General features: G+C 36.4%; 2 protein-coding genes across 2 annotated transcripts; both read right to left on the bottom strand.

Moving 5' to 3' along the window:
• Positions 1 to 7,809: 7,809 nt before the first annotated feature.
• LOC138894784 (peptide-N(4)-(N-acetyl-beta-glucosaminyl)asparagine amidase-like) lies at positions 7,810 to 9,081 on the bottom strand. Its single transcript, XM_070179512.1, has 3 exons — positions 8,586 to 9,081; positions 8,100 to 8,234; positions 7,810 to 8,022 (listed from the first exon to the last, which is right to left on the bottom strand). Exons 1-3 carry the CDS (start codon positions 8,651 to 8,653, stop codon positions 7,938 to 7,940), a joined length of 288 nt encoding a protein of 95 aa, XP_070035613.1. The 5' UTR covers positions 8,654 to 9,081; the 3' UTR covers positions 7,810 to 7,937.
• A 9,894-nt stretch (positions 9,082 to 18,975) lies between these two features.
• LOC104097286 (large ribosomal subunit protein uL2-like) lies at positions 18,976 to 21,212 on the bottom strand. The gene is made up of 2 exons (XM_009603843.4): positions 20,662 to 21,212; positions 18,976 to 19,477 (listed from the first exon to the last, which is right to left on the bottom strand). The coding sequence occupies exons 1-2, from the start codon at positions 21,099 to 21,101 to the stop codon at positions 19,135 to 19,137; spliced, it is 783 nt and encodes a 260-aa protein (XP_009602138.1). The 5' UTR covers positions 21,102 to 21,212; the 3' UTR covers positions 18,976 to 19,134.
• Between the last annotated feature and the right edge of the window lie 988 nt (positions 21,213 to 22,200).

Here is a 22,200-nt window from a genome sequence, read left to right as displayed (position 1 = left end):
TACAACATAATAAATTGAATGCTTCCTTCTTCTATTAGTGTATGTGAATCCAATTGTCATTGGAAAATACCAAGCAGCACCTATTAAGCTCTCACCAGGTGCCAGGGTATATTGTCCATAGGCTAAAATGAATTCCAAACATCTCCACCACAGAGTTGAAGCCAGCATAGTCTTCCAAGTGTAGCTACTATATGATCTCCATATGCAGTGGACTGATTTTGTTCAAGTATTAATCATGTGCTCACTCATCAAGATTAATGTGTAGAAGAGGAGCCTGGCTTTAGGAAGGCTTTGCAAGGCAAAGGCCAGGCATGAGCTGGCTTTAGGCAGGCTTTGCAAGGCAAAAGCCAGGCTTGAGTTGGCTTTAGGCAGGCTTTGCAAGGCAAAGGCCAGGCATAAGCTGGCTTTAGCCAGGCTTTACAAGGAAAAAGCCAGGCATGAACTGGATTTAGCTAGGCTTTACAAGGCAAAAGCCAGGCATGAGCTGGCTTTAAGCAGGCTTTGCAAGGCAAAGGCCAGCCTTTGAAATTGTGCCTTTTTGTGATCTTGTAAGCTCAGATCCTTCCCTTCTAGAACCTTTAATGTAGACATCATTCTAAAACATTGCTAAACCATCCTCAGATTGAGCATGAAAGCATGATAATAGCACTGAGAAATGATTCAACAATCTCCAAAAATATCATATGATGGATTCAGCATTTTCCTTAGCATTTGGACATATCAGTTTGTGCAGAGTCCAATCCTGTGAAGCCATCAGTCTGGGGTTCTTCTCTTTGCTATCCTAACCCTAAGGTTATGTTATTGAGATTTGTCTAGATTGATCAACCTCCTCCCTGCACTAGGCAGTTCAGAGAATGAATGAAACTCAGATGTACCTTCAAAAGAAAATACAATGTTAGCTATAAAATCCGCCACAGAGTTACCTTCTCTGAACACATGTTGAAAGATCACATTGAAGTTTTCCTTCATCTCTATAATTTTCTTCACATCCTGTGCAATTACCCAAGGAGGATCCCATTCCCCTTCTTTCGCCTTCTTCATCACCAATGAATCAGTATCCAGTGTGAGACGGTGAAGATCATGCTCCACACAATATTCCAACCCTTGATAAATAGCCTTAGCTTCAGCCACCACATTAGTTGTCACTCCCAGGTCTATTGCCCTAGCATACACCACATCACCTTCATCATCCCTCACACAAAAGCCTAGGGAGCTAAGTCCAGGATTGCCCTTTGAAGCTCCATCTGTATTACATTTGTACCAACCATGAAAAGGAAACTGCCATGTTACTCTTGTAGTGATTAATATAGGTTTATATTCTTCAAAGTATTGAATCATGTCTGGCCATAACAATGGAATATTAGGGATCCAAGCATACCTCACCCTTTCCAGTTGATGCAATGTCCTATTTATCTCATGAATCACCCTATTTGTGGACATTGAACCACCATGTTTACCTGCATTTCTTTTCTTCCAAAGCTCCCAAGTGATGATAGTTGGTACTGCTTGAAATAGTGGCTTTAATTTTGGACAACACTGAGCATACCACCAATGCCTAATAACCTGCTTCAATTGAATCAATTGCACAGAAATTCCAGCAGCCCCCATGAACAAGTTACATACCTTAGAGGCAGTAGGACTTGTGACAAATATATGCTCAATGGATTCCTCTTGGGGCTGCTGACAACACCAACACCTAGACATCACAATTTGCCATTGCCTCCTCCACATGTCATCGATGGCTATTTTCTTCCTCCACAAGAAGAAGGATATCTTGAATGGCAAACATTTAATCCACATTAACTTGAATTCATGATTAGGATCAGCCATATGCCTTAATATTTTCCAAGCACTGCTAACACTAAACTTGCCTGAAGGAGTTGGCATCCAGTATGGCCTATCCCAATATCCCGCACTGCCTTCATAGTGCACATTTAGCCTTATATGTTCTGCAATTTCCTCATTGAAAGTTTGATCTAGCAGCTGATAGAATGAACAATGATGGAGATAGGGGATCCCCTTGTTTCATACCCCTTGTCGACTTAAAGAACCCTGAGGACTGCCCATTCACCAATACTGAATACCAGTTATTTGACATCAAGTTCCACACCATGTTGATGAAATGTTCAGAAAATCCCATCTTCCTTAGCACATGCAATAAGTACTTTCATGAAACCCTATCATAGGCCTTAGTCATATCAAGCTTGATCATCACATTAGTTGGCTTTCCCCTTAACCTTATGTCAGTGATAATTTCTTGAGTCAATAAGATGTTCTCAAATATACTCCTACCCTTTACAAATCCGGATTGATTATGAACTATTAGACATGGCAAAAAACTCTCCAATCTATCATGTAACACCCTAGACAAAACCTTGTTAATGAAGTTGCTCAAACTAATAGGTCTTAAGTCAGAGAAGGTCTCAACTCTAGGTTTCTTGGGCAGCAATACTAGATTGGTGTGAGTGATGGATTTAGGCAATGCAGCTCCTCCATAGAAGTGTAGACCATATTGTGTATATCAGCACCAATAACATCCCAGCATGTTTGATAAAACAAGCCAGTGAGTCCATCAGGGCCACTAGCACTATCCCCACTAAGCTCAAAAACTATTGTCCTTACTTCTTCAATTGTTGGCAATCTGCTAAGTTCCAAATTCTGATCCATAGTGACCATTGAAGGTACATTATTGAGCAAGGAAAATTCAGAATCATCACCTTCATTTGTGAACTGTTTTTGATAGAAGTCCACTGCAGCTGTAGCCAATTGCTCCTAGTCTTCAATCCATACCCCCACTGCCACTTTTGATCCTCTTTAGTTGCAATTTCTTTCTTTTTCCATTGGCATAATTGTGAAAGAAACTTGTATTCCTATCTCCTTCAGCAAACTAAGTCATCCCAGCTTTTTGCTTCCAATACTGCTCCTCAATACTCAAGTATTTCTTCAATTCAGATTGAGCCTTTTGAAGCACAATCCTATTCTCAGTTGTAGTCTCTTCTTCAAACAACATCTCCTTTACCCTAACAATGTCCTCCAAAATAGCCAATTGCTTGAAGATATCACCAAATGTTTCCCTACTCCATTTTGAGAGTGCTGCCTTCACCCTCTTGATATTCTGCTTAAACATCAAAATCTGATCCCCTATGAAATCAACTTCCCAGTTCTGCCTCACCACATCCATAAATGTAGCATGCTTTGTCCAAAAGTTCAAGAATCTGAAAGGCTTGACAAAATTGGTTGTCTGCACCCCACATGTCATTAGCAATGGTGCATGATCTGATCCAGTTCTGATTAGATGCTCAACTTCAATAGTTGGCAACATGTTCGGAAATGAAAAATTCACAAAAATCCTATCCAATCTCTTGAATATACACTCAGCATTGGATCTCTCATCCCACCATGTGAATGGACTTCCTTTGTACCCTTGCTCAAACAAACCACAAGAGTTTATACAAAATGCAAAATCCTCATATTCAGGAGGGTGTACTGGAAGTCCCCCTATTTTCTCATATTCATGCAATATCACATTAAAATTCCCTCCTACCAACCATGGTAATTCCATATTACTTGCTAAATAATACAAGTGATCCCACAAATCCAACCTCTCCATTGCTGAACATTTTGCATAAACAAATGTCATCATCATGTGCTGCCCCAGGTCATGGTGAAACACTCTCACAGTCACATGTTGCTCAGTATCCTCCACTAATTCCCATTCCACCATTGCATCTAAAAACAATCATATTTTCCCATTAATATTTGCATAAGCAGTCTCCATATTCAACCTCCTTTTATATCTATCAATGAGTCCCTTCTTTTGAAAAGGCTCCGTCAATGCAACTACATAAAAATTATGCTCCCTATTCATGTTGATCACCCTAGGAAAGTCATGTTGTGTATTCACAGACCTTATGTTCCATATTAATGTTTTTATCATCATCATTTAGATAGAGAAGCTGCCCTCCTGGCATTATTCTTGAAGGTTATGGTGGATCTTTACTCTAATTCTTCTTAGTTTTTTTACCTTCTTTAGCACTAGTTGTGGGTGATAAATCCCCTTCCCTAGCCACTTGTTTGAAGTTTTCTCCAGTTGATTCATCATCTCCTTCATCCTCTATTGGATTTTGTCTCAATAAGTCTTCATCAATTGGTGTCATATTTTGTGTAACTAAATCATGTAAATATTGTAGAGGAGTCTTAATTGGAACGTTAATATGTAGTTGCATAGTTTGATTAGTGCCAGATTCCATAGGCACTTCCTCTATTTCCCCAGATGCTCTTGGAACAATTGCCCGCTCATAAGCCTGTTCATACTCCTTGAGTTGTAGCTCCTAGACATACGCTGCAACACCATCTACATTAGGCCAAAATCTCTCCAGTGGCACTAAGGTTGGGGTTTACTGTAGCTGCCTTGTCAGGTGAACCTGGCTTTAGGCCTGGCGTCGCCAGCCTAACGCCTGAGGAGCCTGGCTTTAAGCCTGGCATCGCCAGCCTAATGCCCGGGGAGCCTGGCTTTAGGCCTGGCGTCGCCAGCCTATCGCCAGGTGAGCTTGGCTTGTTGTTCTTCTTCATCTTGTATTCTGTTGTCTTTGTTTTGCCCAGCTGATCATCCTTAACCTCAACTGCATCACTCCATAAGACCTTTATAGAGTTTACCTCATCAAGATCCTCAATCTGCCCAGAATCTTTAAATGTTTGAGATAGAATCGCATGACAAGATTGGTTAGTGGTCACATTGAGTTGTTTTAGCTCCTTTTTGCTAGTCCCAAACTTTCTATGAACCCAGTCGATTGTGGACTGAATCCCAGAAGGAGTAGGACCATCTTTAGAACTGAAGACTGGTTTTTCCCCCACCAAAACCAGTTGGTTGTTCTTGTTTATATCACTTTGTTCCTCCTCTAATACTGAAAATTTATTCCTTGTTTAAACCTTGTTTGTATGATCTTCCTCGACCTCCACCAGTGCAACATTATTGTGCACCTGCTGTATACCAACATTCACTGGCACGATTGCATTGCCAGTTTGCCCTTGTAGCTGGGTTTTGTTATTTTTGTTGGTTCCCCGATTATCCCGAACTTCCTTCCACTGTTCACCTACGTTCTCGACTACTTTTCCACTCGTGAGAATCATTAAAGGGGTCGTGTGATTTTTGGTTTTTCCTTGTTCATTAGCAGCAGTATTCCAGTTGTTCAATTCTGCAAGATCATTCCTTTTCTTGCTACTTCGATTCTCAATAAGCTCGGGGTGCAAACGCCAATATTCAATTTCATCATGTCCTTGTAGTTTACACTCCTTACAATATTTTGGTAGCATGTCATACTGAATTCCCACCCATTCTGTTCGAACACCACCAGAGGCTTCATCATCAATATCCAATCACACCTTTTTAGGTAGTTCGTCCAATAAATCGACAAGAACTTTTACTCTTGCGCAACTCGGCCTAGTTTTGTTTGTAGGTGCCGCGTCAAGACACATAGGCCTTCCCACAGCTATAGCCAAAAAAAATAGAGTTTCCTTTACAAAAAAGGTAGGCAACAGTCCAGGAAAAGAAATCCACGCCATCGCCATCGGAGTTTCTTCACCCGCCTTAAATTTTGCATCGTAGATATGAGTACGCAATTGGTATTCGTACCCATCTTTGGCTTTGATGTAGTACGTACTCTTCGATGTGAAATCGAGGAAGTCTTGCCATAGAGTTAATCTAATTAACACATGACGATCTCTAAGGAATCCGATATTACACTCACCTTTGATACCACATTGAGTTGGAATTATTCGGCGAAGCTCGTGAATCTCCGGAGATCCATATGAAAGCTTGCCAACGACACCATTTTGGAGGCCTTCAATCACGTTCATTCAATCTACTTCTGCCTCTATGAATTTAACCACTGGTTGGCCATTCAAATACACTGCTCGTCGCAGTGGAATGGGGTGAATTGAAGCTGCAGCAGTAGCTATCACTGGAGGATTTAAAGAATTTGGTTTCAAAATCTTAGAGTAATCTAGAGGAGTTGGGTTGGAGTTAGTTGTTGTATGTTGTTGTGCAACGCTGGGGGAGGGCAGACCAGCCGGAAAAGCTGGCTGGTCGTCGGCCATTGTGGCCATTGAAGCCTAAAGCTCCAGCTTTGTCCGCGATGAACAGTGACGAAGTCACTGTTCACGGTACTGTTTGGCATTGTTCACTGCTACGGTGACAGCGAAAATTTTGAATTGATGGTTACAAACATTGATTCATGCTTATTTTCTTTTTATTACAAAAATAAATATCCAAATGAAGTATTCATATTAAATTGTCTAAAATTTTCTCATTCCCACAATCATTCAAATAAAGTATTCAAGTAAAACAAAATGCAACGGGGACATTAAGAGGCCGATAAGAATTAGCAAATAGTAAAACCATGTCCAATTAGAAAATATTCTAATAGTAACTTAGTATTAATATTGAATATATGAGATAATTTTTAATGGGAAGGGTATTGAACTTATTACTATTTGCATATGGATAATGAATTAAATATAAAGTATAAAATTTCGGATTTTCGGATAACGAAAAATTCGAAGTACCAAATCCAATATCCAATCCGAAATCCAAAAATATTAAAAATTAAATTTAAAATTCAATCCTAATCCGAAAATCCAAAACAAAAATCTAAAAAAATCGGATTTAGATTTGGATTTTAGATTTGCCCAAACTATGCCCACCCCTAAATATGCGTTGATAAGAATAGGTTGTATAGTCATTTTCTACCTTGCCAGGCAATATCTAATATGATTTTCTCTCTCTTCAGTTTCTAAGTTCTTCCTACCATGATACTTTGTGGATTTTGCACTTCTTTATATCCATAACTTAAATTTTTGACAACAAAAATTGGGGTTTCGTCTAAAGATTCTTTGTCGCTCTAGCTTTATTTCATCAAGGTAACCGCATTGTTCAAAATTTAGTTGAACATCTCTTTTTTGCTTTGGATTTGTGCACCATGTTTATCACATGTCATTGAGACTGTTAATTAGAAAAGGGAGAATACATAAAAATCAACCATATTCCAAAAGCGTTGAAACTCTTAATAACTTCACTATCTATAATCTATTACATAATTTGACCTTTTCGTGAGAAAAAAAAGGCATTTTAGTACACAGTTTTATTTTATTTTTGCAGCTCATAATTTGTGTTTTATTGCATAAAGTGATCTTAGTGGAGGATATCAAATTACATTGCAACTATTTATTTGGAAATAGGTAAGTCAAATACTCATATATATATATAGATATATATATATATATATATATATATATAGAGTGTAATAACTTTATGATTGCGCCCTAATATGAAGGTGTTAAAAGTGAGAATGAGGCACCTATGTGTTTTCTACATCTCTTTTCACTTTAAATGCAACTAAGGAGTTTCTCATTCTCTCTGTCTATTATATGCTTCATAGTATTATATAAGTATATGATCTTCTTACTCCTCCTGTCAATCCTTGCTGCAATACCTGATTCAAAACTCTCATTTCCAAAATGTCCTTAATTAATGATTTAGGGCTGATCTACTTTTTCCTAGGTATTCTATCATCGCTAGTGACGATGGTTATGTTTTTTTGTCGGTCTACGTATGTAATAATGATCATGGTCATGCAAATACGTTTGTAATGATTTTTGTCGCATACTCATCAAACGTTGCTTTCACATTAGCATCCAACATCGCTAGAAATTGATTTTAAAAGTTTACAAATCAATCCAAACAATACAGGTCCTGAATCAGTCAATAGGCCAATGAAAGAAATTATTAAAAATTAAATCTTACTTGCCCTCTTTTAAGAACGACGCTCCTGATCATTACTATATAATTAAATGGGGCACATAGAAATGTGTCAACTGGTGAAGCTTCGAATTGAAGCCTAAGCCAGAGAAAGGGGAAGGAGTGTTATGGTTTAGGGACATCAATTGCTGCTTGCATAGAGGTCAATGCTGCCAATCTGAAACCTTGAATTTGCATTCGCATCTCGAACTGCTAGAAACCTTAGCCTGCCATAACTAACAGTGATCAGAAACTGTCCTATCACGAAGAAGTGATCTGTTGAGAGACTCTGATATAGCTTTACCTGAATGCATTTGCCAAATAGCCTGGTGAAGTAACTGTAAATGTTTTTCTTTGGAAACGTTTGTCGAACATCTGGGAAGTTTGTTTATCCAAGAGATGCCAGCTGGAACCTCCGTTTTCACTTCCTTCTACCACCCTAAAGTATTTAATAAGTCCATCAGTCTATACACAATGATAGTAACGTTTTCTATTGCATTACTTCCAAAAGTTGATCAAACTTCTCTAAAATGGCCAACTTTCTAATGATCACTTAAATGTCACCAAAGCTATAACAAATTGGCAACTATTCAGAAACCAGTTCTATTAGTTGAAATTATATATGAGAACAGGGAATTAAAGAGGAGAAATAAACAAACCACATAATCATATACAGAAGCGATAGTAAACCAGCCATTACTATGGTATCATACACAGTGATACATGTGAAGTTGCTGGCTGGATAGAAAAGATATATTCAGAACTACACTTTGAAGCCAATATGCCATACCAGTCTTTTGGATCTCTCTCTGGAGCATTATTAGCAGACATTAACTCATATGCCACAAGCTCAACCATCCGGTTACCAGCTACTTGATATATGATCCAACAACCTATAAGGCAGAATACAAGTAAATATCAGATAGAAAAACAACCATAAAGAAGAAGGATAAATGAAAATGTATATGCAAAAGCATGTGTTTATCCCTTAAAAATCAATGTGTATTTGTTTATCTTTTCCCTCCAAAATAAATTCCTCTCTTTTAATTCCTTGACTTGAAGCGTCGCACTGCTAGGCGAAGCAGCCCAAATGCTGCACCCTAGATGGCGAAAATCCAGAAGCCAAAAGCATCACCAGCTTATGCTCTAACCCGAGTAGCATGGGGCACATGGAATCCCGTGTGAATCAGCAAGGACCACTTTGCAAGGCTAAATACTCCTAGGTGACCGATAGGGAAGTAGTACCGTGTGCAAAGAGTCTTAAATTAAGAATTTGGTATAATTGGCGATGATAGTGTAGTGATTCTATCGCGATACCTGAAGAAGTGTAGTGAAATCTAAAATGCCTTTTTTTCCTCACGAAAAGGTCAAATTATGTAATAGATTATAGATAGTGAAGTTATTAAGAGTTTCAACGCTTTTGGAATATGGTTCTGAAAAAATCAATTTCACACTTAAACTTTACAGATGTCTTAATACCTTCCTATAGTTGTCCAAAGTAACGTTAATACACCCCTTAAAGCTGTCAACCAGATTTTACACTTGTCATTTGTATGATTTTTCTTTTTTTTTTTTCCTAGACTAATTCAACGATAACCACCCCCTCCCCAAGAAAACTCTAAACATCATCTCTAAAACTTAGCAGTTTCATAGGCTTCACCATTTTTATCCAATTCATAACTTCCTACATAGAGCAACCACCATACCATTTTTAAAAAGATTTTCAGATTTCAATCAACTACAAACACTATAAATCAACATACAATTTCTTTCAACCATTTTTTGCGATTGAATACCGTCCAACTAGCTTTAAAAATCAACAATACAATCTATTTATTTTCAGATTTTTATCATCTTTTACTTTTTTTCTTAACAAATTGGAGATTTTTTTTTGTGTGGGAAAAAATAGCATATTCAGAGCTAAAATTAAGAAAGCATTTACAGATATTAAATTCACTTTGGACAACAATAGAGAGATACTAGGACATCCGTAAAGATTAAGTATGAAACTGTTTTTTCGAACAAATACAAAGTACATCTTATGTATTTTTCCATCAGAAAAATATGCCTTTAGGACAAAGGTGTAGTGGTATCAGTTATAAGTAAACAGAAAAAGAAAAAAACTCCCCTTATTTTATACGAAATTGAATAATTTTACCCTCCGTCAAAAGTTGATCCTAGATTTGCCCTTGTCGTGACTAAAATGGCTCAAAATTGCCCTTTTTGACTAACAGATCTATTTTGTTTTTGTTTTTAATCAACAATTATCAAATATTATGCCACGTGTCCTAACCAAATTAAAGTGGACCATATTTATCCTTACATTATTCGTATGATTTAATTTTACCCTTACACTGTGTGTATTATTTAATTTTGCCCTCCTTCAACACCTATCTTGAATAAATCACTAGCTTGGGGTTATGCGTCTTTCATGTTAATTATTTTTTGACACTACATATATAATGCTAGTTTCTACAATCTACTGATTGAGGAAAAATATGTCAAGTATTTTCTTATAATTGTCTAGACTATTGTAAAATGATCTCCTGATTGCAATAGACTCGAACCATTAACTAAGCTTATGTGTCATTAGTGTGGCTTAGTTGGACAAAATGCATGACATACACACGCACTAAAAACGTCAACTGATAATTTTCTTCAAAACAAAAATATAATCATAAAACATAAATAGAAATAAAAAGAAAAGACAAATATTAAACTAAAATTTCAATCCTTACTTTTGTTCTCCTTTGCAATAACATTCACGCCACCCGCCACCCCCTCCACCTTGACCACCACCACCTCACTGATGCACTACTCCTTCCCTTCTTCTCTCTTTCCTCATCTCTTCTCTTCCCCAATAATCTCTCTGCCCCATTTTCTAGACTATGTATATAGCACTAAAAGTAGTCTATAAACAAGTAGTCTATATTCATTTTATAACATTAACAAATAAATATTTTAGAACTTTAAATTAAATTACTTAAATCTTCATATTAGTAAATAAAATTTCTTACAGTAATATCAAAAGAAATATATTGTAAATATGCCTAGCATCTTGTTTATTTAAAATACCCCTTACTAATATAAATAGTAGTATTCCTACGCAAAGTTAAAGGTCTTATGTCATTTAAAAATATTATACTATAAATTATAAGTACGAAAAAAATAATAAGAATTCTAATATAAAAAAAGTTTAAGGCCTCTTGTTAAAATTTGGCTTTAGAACACTAATTTTAGTGAGCTCACGAGGACAACCTTGATGTGATCATCAAGTGCATAAATAAAAGCAATTTACGAGAGTCACCACTAGTTTTCATGATGGAGTAAGGTTATCTTCATATGAAAGGGAGGTGAACAAAAACGTGCAATGTCTAGTCACAGGTGCTTGCTTTTTCCTGATAGCGATCTTGGATCTCCTAGGTGCACCAGCAAATGAACTAAATTATTTCCTGGGCAGTGCATTCAAAGTGAGACACAGAGTTTGAAGAAGCTTTTCCTAAAATTAATATTTTTTGCTGGAAATCAGCTGCCATTTCTTGTGCTTGATGAACTACTACAACAAACTTTCTTCCGAGAAATTATAACACAAAAAAGTGAAATGGTACTTGCCGGAAGATGGCTTGTTGCTTCGAGTACTTTATGATTTGGTTGTTTTGACGCTTCAACGGAATATCGACTACTATGGTACATGGTTATGCCATTTTGAAGCATGTGATTCCTTTAAGGATCCCCCGAGTGACATACTCCATGAGTTTTACTTGCGGTTGGTTGGACGAGTACCAACATTTGATAAAACTGAAGAGGAATGGGATGTACTACTGGACATGGGAGATGGCAACGAGGAAGAGAGTGAGAGGTTCTCGTGTGTCAATGATTTGAGCATTTCAGCAATTCAATTTGAGGGGTATAGAAAGTAGTGATACAAGACATTAATCTAAAATGCTACTTTAGATGACAGTTCTGTGCTTGCCCATCTTAGCTCTCAACCAGAATAACAGTCTTATGCTTGAGTCACTGAAGGAATATGAGAAAATCCAGCAACTCTCCGAGCGAGATGTGATTGCATATTTTCAGCTTCCACTGGACATGGTCCAAACATATGATGATGTCGTTATTCTTGTGTCACAAGGGGTAATCGTGTGAGTCCACATCAAATCCATCAAGTTCCTCAATTATTGAAGAAACTTGTTTGCTTGAATGAGTTGAAACTCTTTTTCCACCGACAAGTAGCAACCTGCAGTTTGTGAGATATAAAATTGGACAATTCTTATGGTGGGTGAAGTTTTGAAAAAATGTGTGTAATGTGGTCGGTATTCTCACATTAATTTCGATAATTTTTGACATTCTTCGGTACATCAAATCATGAAATCCTCCATTGGTTGCTCTTCTTTGGTTGGATGTTATGAATTTTAGAAACTAAAAATGTATAGTCATAGATTGGTTAAACTGGAAGAGGTTTTATTTACTGTTTGTATATAGGCATAGAAACTGAAATAGGAAAATAGTGATGTTTACTGCATTTGTACAAACTTGAATTGAATGAAACAAATTCTATAGGGATTTTTATACTACATATGAAATTTATTTATTCTCCCTAATCAAGTTTTAACATATGGTCATATATAATTTATCAATTATATACAAATTAATTTTAAATGAGTATTCCTTGATTGTAGCCTTTTAATTTAGTAAATCACGAAAAATCCTCACAATTCCTTACTTACCCAGACAAACCCAATCTTTCTAAAGGATTTTCCTTTCTCTTCATGAAATAAACCCTCTTTCTACGCCGATTCTACAAGGTTTTTTCTTCTAAAGCTCATAATCTTCTCTAACAATGGCGAAGAAAGGGATTAATTTTTTATCGATTTGAATCTTGCAATGGCTGGAGTTTGGAGCTTTTTTGCGCTTCCCCTTTCCTTGTTGGTGTTCCGATGGCGGGCTAGCAGTAGATGTATATTAATTATTTGGCTGGATTGTTCGAATTGAAATTATCAATCAATAAATTTTGAAGGTATTTGACTCCCCTCCATTGAAATCCATTAAAAAGTTTTGAAGCTTTGAATTCGAATTCGGATTTTCAAAAACTATTTTTTTGTTTGGATTGGATGTTATGGTAAACGATTGAGAATATTCTATGGAGTTTATATCTCGATTTTGAGGGAATCTCGTGAAGATTAGATTTTATTTGGCTGGATTTTCAAATTGAAATTCGAAGAAAAAGCAGAAGAACACATCACATACAAAATATATACAAAATACATACAAAAGACATATTGTATAAAATTTGTATGAAAATTGTATTTAAGTTGTATGATATTGTAGTTGTATTTAACTAGGTAAGAATGATGCATGAAAGTTGTAGATAAGTTCTAAATAAGTTGTATATTGTCAAAATAGTTGTATGAAATTTGTTTTTAGTATGTATGTTATTGTAGATATATCAAATTTTATATTAAATTTGTATAAAATTTATTTTTAATTTGTATGTTGTTGTACCATACATTATTCTTTTCTTAAAATAGATAATTATGACAAAGAGAGAGAAGACTTGCGCTAATTATGGATTAAAATAGGTAACACACAACTAGAAGGTGTCTTATTTAGATGGAAGGACAGTTTGAACATCGTTCCCTTCAATTACGCCATTTTTCAAGCAAAAAATCCCCTAATTTAAGGCACTAATAATGAATTGTATTTAAATTATAGGAAAAACGTGTTTAGGCGGGTAATATACAAAACATGGATAAGAAGGTTAAAATCTCATTCTATTATGCCCCCTCTGACTTTTATATCCACTGGCCCCATCTTTTTCTCTTTAGATAACTAGTGTAAATAATCTGTTTTTTTTTTTTGCTGATCCTCTTATCAGTAAGAAGTCGTGTACTCTCCTGACTTTGATCTTAAATTTACTTAGTGAGAACATGAAAGGATTCAACCTTTTGCGTTTGAACCGATTCTTACTGATAAAAAGACATATTAATCAACCACAATCAAGTGATAATATTTATGTAAAAGACACACAATACATTTATCATTTTAGTGTATGTACCCTGTTTTCGGTTAAGTATCATATATTATCATCATCATAAAGTGAGACCAGAAGAAATAAATTACAAATATGAAAATTGTCTCATAGATTTGAATTCTGCTTTAGATTTGAAAAAGAAACATTCAACAAAAATATATAGAACCATACATAAATTATAGTCCTTGTTAATCAAGGGAAACATGCCATTGGAATATGAGAATTTGATTTCTATTATTACTAGGTAACTATAACCTTGCTAAATTACAGTGATGAGGACCTCTATAAATACTACCACTAACATATACTAAGTGAGCGTTTGGATATAAGAATTGTAAAATTTCAAAAAAAAGTGAAATAAATTTTCAAATGAAAATGGTATTTGAAAATTAGAGTTGTGTTTGGACATGAATATAATTTTGGGTTGTTTTGAATTTTTGTGATTGATCGAAAAATTCTAAAATTCATCTTCAAGTGAAAATTGGAAATTATATTGCCAAATATTGATTTCAAAAAATAAAAATAAAAAAATTCGAAAAAAGGTGAAAAATCTCATGTCCAAACAGGCTCTAAGTTGTCCCGTGCCTTCGGCTTATGATCGTTGTTTCTTCTCTTTCAATGGCTTCCCTTACCAACCATTGTTTTTTCATCTTGCTATTAGTGATCTCCTCTTTCTTTTTCGCTCCTTCTCCTTCTTCCGCTAACGCGCATCAAGAATCTTCCCCTTTTTATTCCATTTACAGCTTTAGAGACAATGATTCTGCTTCTATTTCTGATCATTTAGCTGTTGTACTTGGTCTGCCTTCTCTACAACATTACACCGAAGAACTAAGAAGGCGTTGAGTTCGAGTCTGGTATTAGTTTCATGACGCCTGGAGCAACAGTTATGAGTCCCTTTTCCTTCATCAAGAATGGCATCCCAGCGCCTCAACAGTCTCATCACTCACAAATTTCCGCCTTTATGAATCTCTTCTATAAGGATTGCTTCTCTTTTTATGACTGTGGAAGGAACAAGGTTCTTCAAAAAGCTATCATCTTTATGGATCAGCCTGGTTTTAATGATTATAAGCACTCTCTTTTGCATACAAAATCTATTTCCGAAGTGTCCAAGCTTGTCCCAGATGTTGTGGACACAATCAAGAGTTCTATCGAATAACTGATCAAAGATGCAGAGGCCAAACACTTTGTGGTTTTTGGAATTATCCCATGGGATGTCTGCCTGGTTTTCGAACAATGTTTCCTGAAAACGATAATAGTAGGAAAATTAAATGTCACAAAGGACTGAATTTGTTTGCAACATTGCACAATGATCATATGTGGCAAGCGTTGGAGGAGCTGTGATTGAAGTACCCTGAAATTGAGATCATATATGCAGATTATTACAAGGTGTTCATGGCTATTATTCACAATCATGCATTCTTGGGATTCAAGTCTAAGTACGTACAAGATCATCATGCAGCAACAGCAGCAGAAAGGCATCACCATTCAAATGTTTATGCACGATTTAGAGATGGTCTAAGGCATTTATTGGAGTTGCATGCTAATAAGGTAGTGGACTACTAATGTACTGTTTGTTTTAATTTGCTCTAATATTGGTATAACGCGGTTTGAAGAAGCAGAGAGTCTTTTGCTTTAGGAGGGTAGGTGATCACGTCCAACTATGCCTCGTAAAAAGGACTTAGCGGTCGTTGTAAATATATTCGGGTTAATAAGTCCGGAGTCGAATCCCACAGGGAATTAACCTATTAAACACAGCTACTAGACTCGCACAAATTCACGCAATCAATCTTCAGAAATATTTAAGTAACAAATTTGATGTTTACTAACTAAATATCATGTAATGAAAATGCAATAATTAATAACTAACTATGAACGGGTTGTAGACAAGAATTGGAATGATCTAAGGTTATGATCTCCCCTATTGTCGGAATCATTTCCGCTACGTTTTCTATAAATTTGCCTAAGTCTTCTCTACCGATCATGAATGCTCTGAGTGTTGTAATTCTCTCCCGAGTAACTACCACAATTTACTAGACATATTCTCCCGAATTACACTAGCTGGCATTAAGTGCGGCTCACTCGGATCGCACCAAGGTTTCGTTATCCCTAATCCCACCTTTAAACCCTCTGTATTGATCCCTCATATACATTAGCAGTGATGTTATTCAACAATTACCTAAATACGCACTCTCTCCCGAGTAATACACATTAAATAGGCACAGTTGATTTAGGATCCTTCAATCAACAACAATAATAATATAGTTGAATAAATAGAGAAAATACTACGGCAAATCTATATTAACGTAACAAGAAAATCATCCTCCAATAGGTTTCATCAAAACCCTAGATTAGGAGTTTAGCTACTCATACTCATAGTAACAATATCCCAGATGTTTTGCATAATTAAACTACAAAATAAAGATGAAAGGATATAGAAATCAATGATTCTAACTTCCAATGGTTGTTTCACGAGCTATCATTGCCTCTGGTTGCAAAACTCCTTCAAAAGTGGCATTTTATGTCTATTTATATGTGTAGAAAAAGACTTAAACGACATAGGCCAAGTCCTAGTCAAACCAGGAGACGAAATAAGCCTTCAAAGTTTGGAGTATGAGCGCCTCAGACCTCGCCTCGCGAGGTCTCACAAGAGCAGGACCTCGCCCCAGACCTGGCGTCGCCAGCCTTAACGCGAGGTGGACCTCGCCTCTTGCCCCGCCTAGACTGCTCCCACGCGAAATAAAAGGCTCGCCCAGCCAGCTCCCACGCGAGCTATTAAGCTTGCTTCGCCAGCTTTCTCATTTATCCGCTGCTCACTTCTTTCTTTCTTCTTTTCAACTGTTTTCGAGCACGCTTTAGACTTTAATTATTCCTTTTGCTCTACTTTCATCTCCAATTCACCTACACATAAAATAGACTTCATTACGCGCAAATAAAGTGTAGTTTATCATTAAAGCATACAAAATGCAAGGCAAATAATGTACTAAAATATGGAATTATAGCCACACATCAGTAGGCCCTCAAATTCTTTCCAATTTTGTTACAAATTCAAAAATAAAATATGAGAGTTGTGTGTAGTACTATCAATGTAGAGCATCATATATAGCAATTAATATGAAGAATTTTGTGGCCACCTTTTTACATGTGGTTTAAATTTTGTAACTACCACTGCATTGGTGATATATGTGGAAATCTAACGAATGGTTTTATCTGCATTTGATCTGAAGTTACATTAAACAAAACCGGCTTCACTATCGTGAGAGCTTCAATCAATGAGTTAAGAACATCCAACACCATCACAACATATGCAGCTAGTTCTATCCAGCTCTAGTTCTTGTGGTGACACCTACAACGAAAAAGATTCAAAGCGAGAGAAAAGTGCCCACTAGTAATGATCTGTTAATGAACAACTCCAAAAGACCATTCATCTCGAGAAGTAGCAGGACCTTTCACAAATTTATATGGTTTCACTATATTAGTAACAGAAACAGTGGATTTTTATACAAAGTATTTAAACAAGTCATGGAAATAGCTGCAGTCGCATTTGCAATTTCTAAAGTGACAAGGGGTGGAAGGATGACGAAATTTCCAATTGTATCGAAGAATACTGAGTCATTCCTCTGATAAACTTCATTCAAGTAGGCTTGTCTTTCTGTGAAACAGTTAAGAACTTGGTGCTAGGAAGGAGCAGAAGATTCAGATAAGGTTTTTGTCAACCAATCCGAAAGCTGTATCCGATGGCTCAAAGAAGCATCTGAAGAAGAGGATTAACGCAGTAGTAGAGACCGTGTATCTAAAGCTGCTCCAACTACATAGTGCTACCTCATAGTTTGCCCTTAGATAAACATGCCGCACACCATTCAGAAACCTGTATGTACATTGAAAGTTTGAAACTGAAGTCCTATTTAGTCTTGGAAAAAAAAAAGTCCTATTTAGTCTGTAGTCTCTTCTGTAGCAATTCTTTTTTGAGAATAACAGTCTCTTAGCATTTAGAGAGGCAAGTTTTGTTTCAATAGAATTTTTTGTCTGAGGAAACGCTTCAACATTTCAAAAGTTTAGAGTTATCTCTTTATCTCTAAAGTTCAGTTCACTGCTAAGGATGGTAAGAGCTTCATTACACAGATTCAGTTTCAGGTGCTTGGGGATACTAACAGGGTGGTTTGGAAATGCTTGATATTTAGTAATGAGGCTAGACCTAAAGTTAAATTCACAATGTGGACATGTGGTTGCAGCTTCAAGACAAGCTTCTTAAAGTAGTTCATGCTATTTGCATAAAAAAGGAACCAGAAGATATTTGAGAAATTTAGCAGAGATTGGGACAGTATTGCTAGAAGCATTGCCTACTTCTCCAGAGTTAGTGGATTGTCTTGTAGTTTTCTGTGTTGAAAGTGGTTAAGTTTTACCTGAGGGACGAAGAAACTCTCCCTAAGAGGAGTGCTTTAGTTCCTCTGGTAATGTTACAGCTCTTAGTTTCTTTCCTTCTTTGCCCTAGACAACTTAGCGCCTTGCTGTAGCTGGAGTCTTGTATTTGATACTTTGGTGATTAATAAGATTTTAGTTACCCCAAAAAGAAGAGAAGACTAATGCATGTGCTTGCTTAGAACAAGTTCATCGCTTCATGGAAATTGCAAGAATTTGGTTCAGGACTCACGTTTCTAGTTCTCTCTTTATGGTTAGGGCCCGATGCACAGAAGAACCATGGATCAAGATAGAAAAAGACAGCGGATATGGCACATCAGATCTCAGTCAATCTTTCCTGAAAATGTGTGAATACAGCATTTTGGAGACCCTACGCAACATGAAAAATAGTTATAAAAGTTGAAATTAATTGTTTATACAAAAAGAAGAGCATTCAAGTATACTACTCAAATGCACAAACATAGCATCCCCACGAAGTCTCACACTGGATTGAACAACCCCCTACTCTACTTCCATGCCTTAGTACAAGCACGATCAGTAGTCAGTACACATAAATTCAAAAAAGAGTACCACCATCCCTCAAAACTACTGCTAGTGGAGACCTACTCTTAGTAAACCACCACTATTGGGTCCAACAGTGGAAAAATACATGTAAACAAAACCAACTTCAGAATCGGTGCACCAAACGAATTTTAAAAGGAACCAAATCAGCGAAGAAAAGGGAAACATAGCGAGAGCCAAGCTTAAGCACATTTATAAATGTCAAACTTGTCTAAGCGAGGGTGTCCCAAACAAAACTTACTAAATAATATCCAAACAAAACTTAGTATAAAGACGGTCCCAAATCCAATCAGAATACAACGACAAGGGAAAAAGTAACAAACTTAATATCTTAAGCCTTATCAGCCTTGGCGGCAGTGGCAGCAGCTTGACCACGAAGACGACCAGTTCTTCTTGCAGCAATAAGACCGACCTTCTGTCCAGGTGGTGCATCACGGCGGACAGTGCTGGCATGACCAATATGTTGATGGTTACCACCACCATGAGGATGCTCCACAGGATTCATAGCAACACCACGAACCTTAGGCCAGCAGTTCCTCTTAACCCGGTATTTGTGGTATGCATTTCCAGCTTTGAGCATTGGTTTCTCAGTTCTTCCTCCACCAGCAACCTGGCCAATCATGGCTCTACACCCACTTGGCACAATCTTCTTTGCTCCAGATGGAAGCTTAATTCTGGAAAAGGGGTAAAATTGAATCAAACTAACTTCTAAAATCATCTCCATAGACTTGGTAATGACAATATGACAATCATAACTCCACAACAGACTACTAATGTACAAACACTCATCAGTTGTCAATGCAGTAGCCATATTTATCTAAGAAGAGTTTTATGTGGAAAATAGTCACCAATAAAGTAAGCATTAAAATCAATCTAACTTGGATCAACAGGTATGCCATTCAGTATATCAAAACCAGTTCATAGTAGACTCTTCACTACCACAAATAACAAAGATTCTGTTAGATTTCTTCTTGTGTAAATGGCGTGAAGAATTAAGTCTCACCAACATCATGAACCTGAACTTCCTATATTTAACCATCACCTCATCGAAACTAACACATCACATCCGCATAAGATAATGGATATACTCTGCAACTGTAAACAGCCAAGCTTCATTTGTTAGGAAAATTCTAACCTAAGTTAACAGTTAATCTCTGCATCAAATGCAAAGGCACACACTTCCATTTTAAGTATTTCCCGAAAAGAATCAAGACATCCACATAAAAAAAAGAACAGTGCCACACTAAATGACTACTTGTGATTGAAATACAGCACAAATGGGCAAACATTATAACTTACCAGTAAAGCTAATAAAAAGGGAAGCATATTTTCTTCCAAATCAAAAGTTCTTTAAGCTTTTTAAACAAATTGACCATTATCCGAGCTGTTTTTCTCAGTAAAAAAGTATCACCAACACACCCGAAAAGTATTTGACCATACACCAAGTGCATATCATTCCAAAAATTATATATCAAAACAACTATTTTTTTATTGTTTATATCAGATCAACTACTACTTTTTATGATGATGCTATCTAGACAAGCCCACACCTCAACTAATTTTACCGGGTACCTGCTACCTCACACCATCACATGTAAGGGTAACTCACCCTTGTGTTTTTTGTGCTTAAATTCTAGCTGTTAAATCCTTGCAACCGTTATACTCTATTAAAGCCAATTCATTCCAATACTAAATCAATTCATAACTTATACCGCCCAATAATTAATTTACTATTTCACTCGAACTTTTAATTGATTCAACAAAAAATCACTTTCAACCTTTCCAATAATCCAACACACAAATAAAAACTAGTAATCATAAAAAACAATCAAGTATTGATAAACAGGTCGAAAGATACCTAGTTGTTCCATTATCAGGGTTGTGACTGATGACAATAGCATAATCACCAGAGCATCTAGCAAATACACCACGGTCACCAACTTTGTGTTCCACGTTACAAACCACAGCACCTTCAGGGATAGATCTAAGTGCCAACACATTTCCCACCATTAGATTAGCTTTTTTACCGCAGTAAATAAACTGACCAGTGTACATCCCTTCTGCAGCAACGAACAACTCCTTCTGGTGCTTGTAACGGAACGGGTGACGGAATGTTACTCGTGCCAATGGTGCACCCCTACCTGGGTCATGTATGATTTCTGAGACCACCCCTTTAAGGTAACCGTTCCGTTCACCGTAATCGAGCGAACGGAATTTGGCAGGACCCTTACGGTGGTGAGTGTGGGATTTGAAAACGGAGCCTGCTCCTTTACGTTGTGCTCTGATTACACGACCCATTTCGGCGTTCTCGGTTTGGCTCTCTGCGAAAGGATAGAGGAAGAAATGAAATAAGAAGGGAAACTAGGGTTTTAGTATGAAGCTTATGGGCTACTGGGCTAGGTTTGCACTAAGTTGTACTTTGGGTCGCGATAAATGAGCCCATACTTATCGGCTGATTTACGCAAATGTCCCATTTTTAGGTCACAATGTAAATTTTTTACTCTATTTTATAGAGTTGCACAAATATAGTCCTTGGGAAACTATCCATTACGACAACATTAGACTAGTATCTGATGTATGCTTGTATAACTTTCAGTTTGCTCATAAAATAATCTGTTGTCTAATGTTTGGGATAACTTATAAAATTTTAGATTGTAATTTAGCGTTTTCTCACGAAAAAATTAGTTTGCAAAAAACAATACTTAGACCAAAGTCTAAAAAGTTCGTCAATTTCAAAATAACAATGAAAAGAGTGTAATTTACTAAACAGTTGATACAAAAAAGGACAACCAATAAAATTTTACTTACTTATCTATATTCTTCTAGCCTACTATTTTTACATTTTTGTCCACCCCATAGTTTTTATTAGGAATTTACATTGCAAAATAATGTTGGATAGACCATTTTTAAACTATTATTTATATTTTGACCCCGTTAAAAAAAAAATTAGCAAAATAGTGCCTGCATTAGAATTTTAAAGCACGATTGATAGAATTTTGAAGCACCAGAAATCCTGACGATCGCTAGAATTTTTAGTGCCAGAATTTTAAAGTATAAGAAATTCTAAAAATTATCAGAACTGTCACCGTTAATTGCTCAAATTCTGTCTGGCGTGCTTTAAAGTTCCGACGATCTGGAAACTCCTACCCATCGTGTTTTAAAATTCTGATGTGGGGCTTTTTCTCAAATTTGTGCCACTGAGGTTTAAAAAAAAATCAACAGTGGCACAAAAATATGCTATTTTTATTAGAAAATTTTACCTCCTATAGTAAAGGTATACACCGTATTTATTATAATCAAAATTATTTTAAAATATTATTTTTTATAGCTACATTTTATATTTTATAGCAAAAGAAGGTATTTATGGTATATACTACCATTGAGACATGAAATACGC

The sequence above is a fragment of the Nicotiana tomentosiformis genome, chromosome 6 (genome assembly GCF_000390325.3).
Source record: "Nicotiana tomentosiformis chromosome 6, ASM39032v3, whole genome shotgun sequence".
Taxonomy (NCBI): domain Eukaryota; kingdom Viridiplantae; phylum Streptophyta; class Magnoliopsida; order Solanales; family Solanaceae; genus Nicotiana; species Nicotiana tomentosiformis.
The sequence above is the reverse complement of the archived record's forward strand: the minus strand, read 5'-3'. Positions and strand labels throughout refer to the sequence as shown.

Bases quoted from the DNA above. Each gene is read 5' to 3' on its own strand.
- LOC104097286 (XM_009603843.4), bottom strand. From the start codon at position 21,101: ATGGGTCGTGTAATCAGAGCACAACGTAAAGGAGCAGGCTCCGTTTTC. The intron at 19,478-20,661 runs GTATCTTTCGAC...CCCCTTTTCCAG, and splicing joins CCTGATAATGGAACAACTAG to AATTAAGCTTCCATCTGGAG.
- LOC138894784 (XM_070179512.1), bottom strand. From the start codon at position 8,653: ATGGTTGAGCTTGTGGCATATGAGTTAATGTCTGCTAATAATGCTCCA. The intron at 8,235-8,585 runs GTATGGCATATT...TAAATACTTTAG, and splicing joins GAGAGAGATCCAAAAGACTG to GGTGGTAGAAGGAAGTGAAA. The intron at 8,023-8,099 runs GTAAAGCTATAT...TAGTTATGGCAG, and splicing joins TATTTGGCAAATGCATTCAG to GCTAAGGTTTCTAGCAGTTC.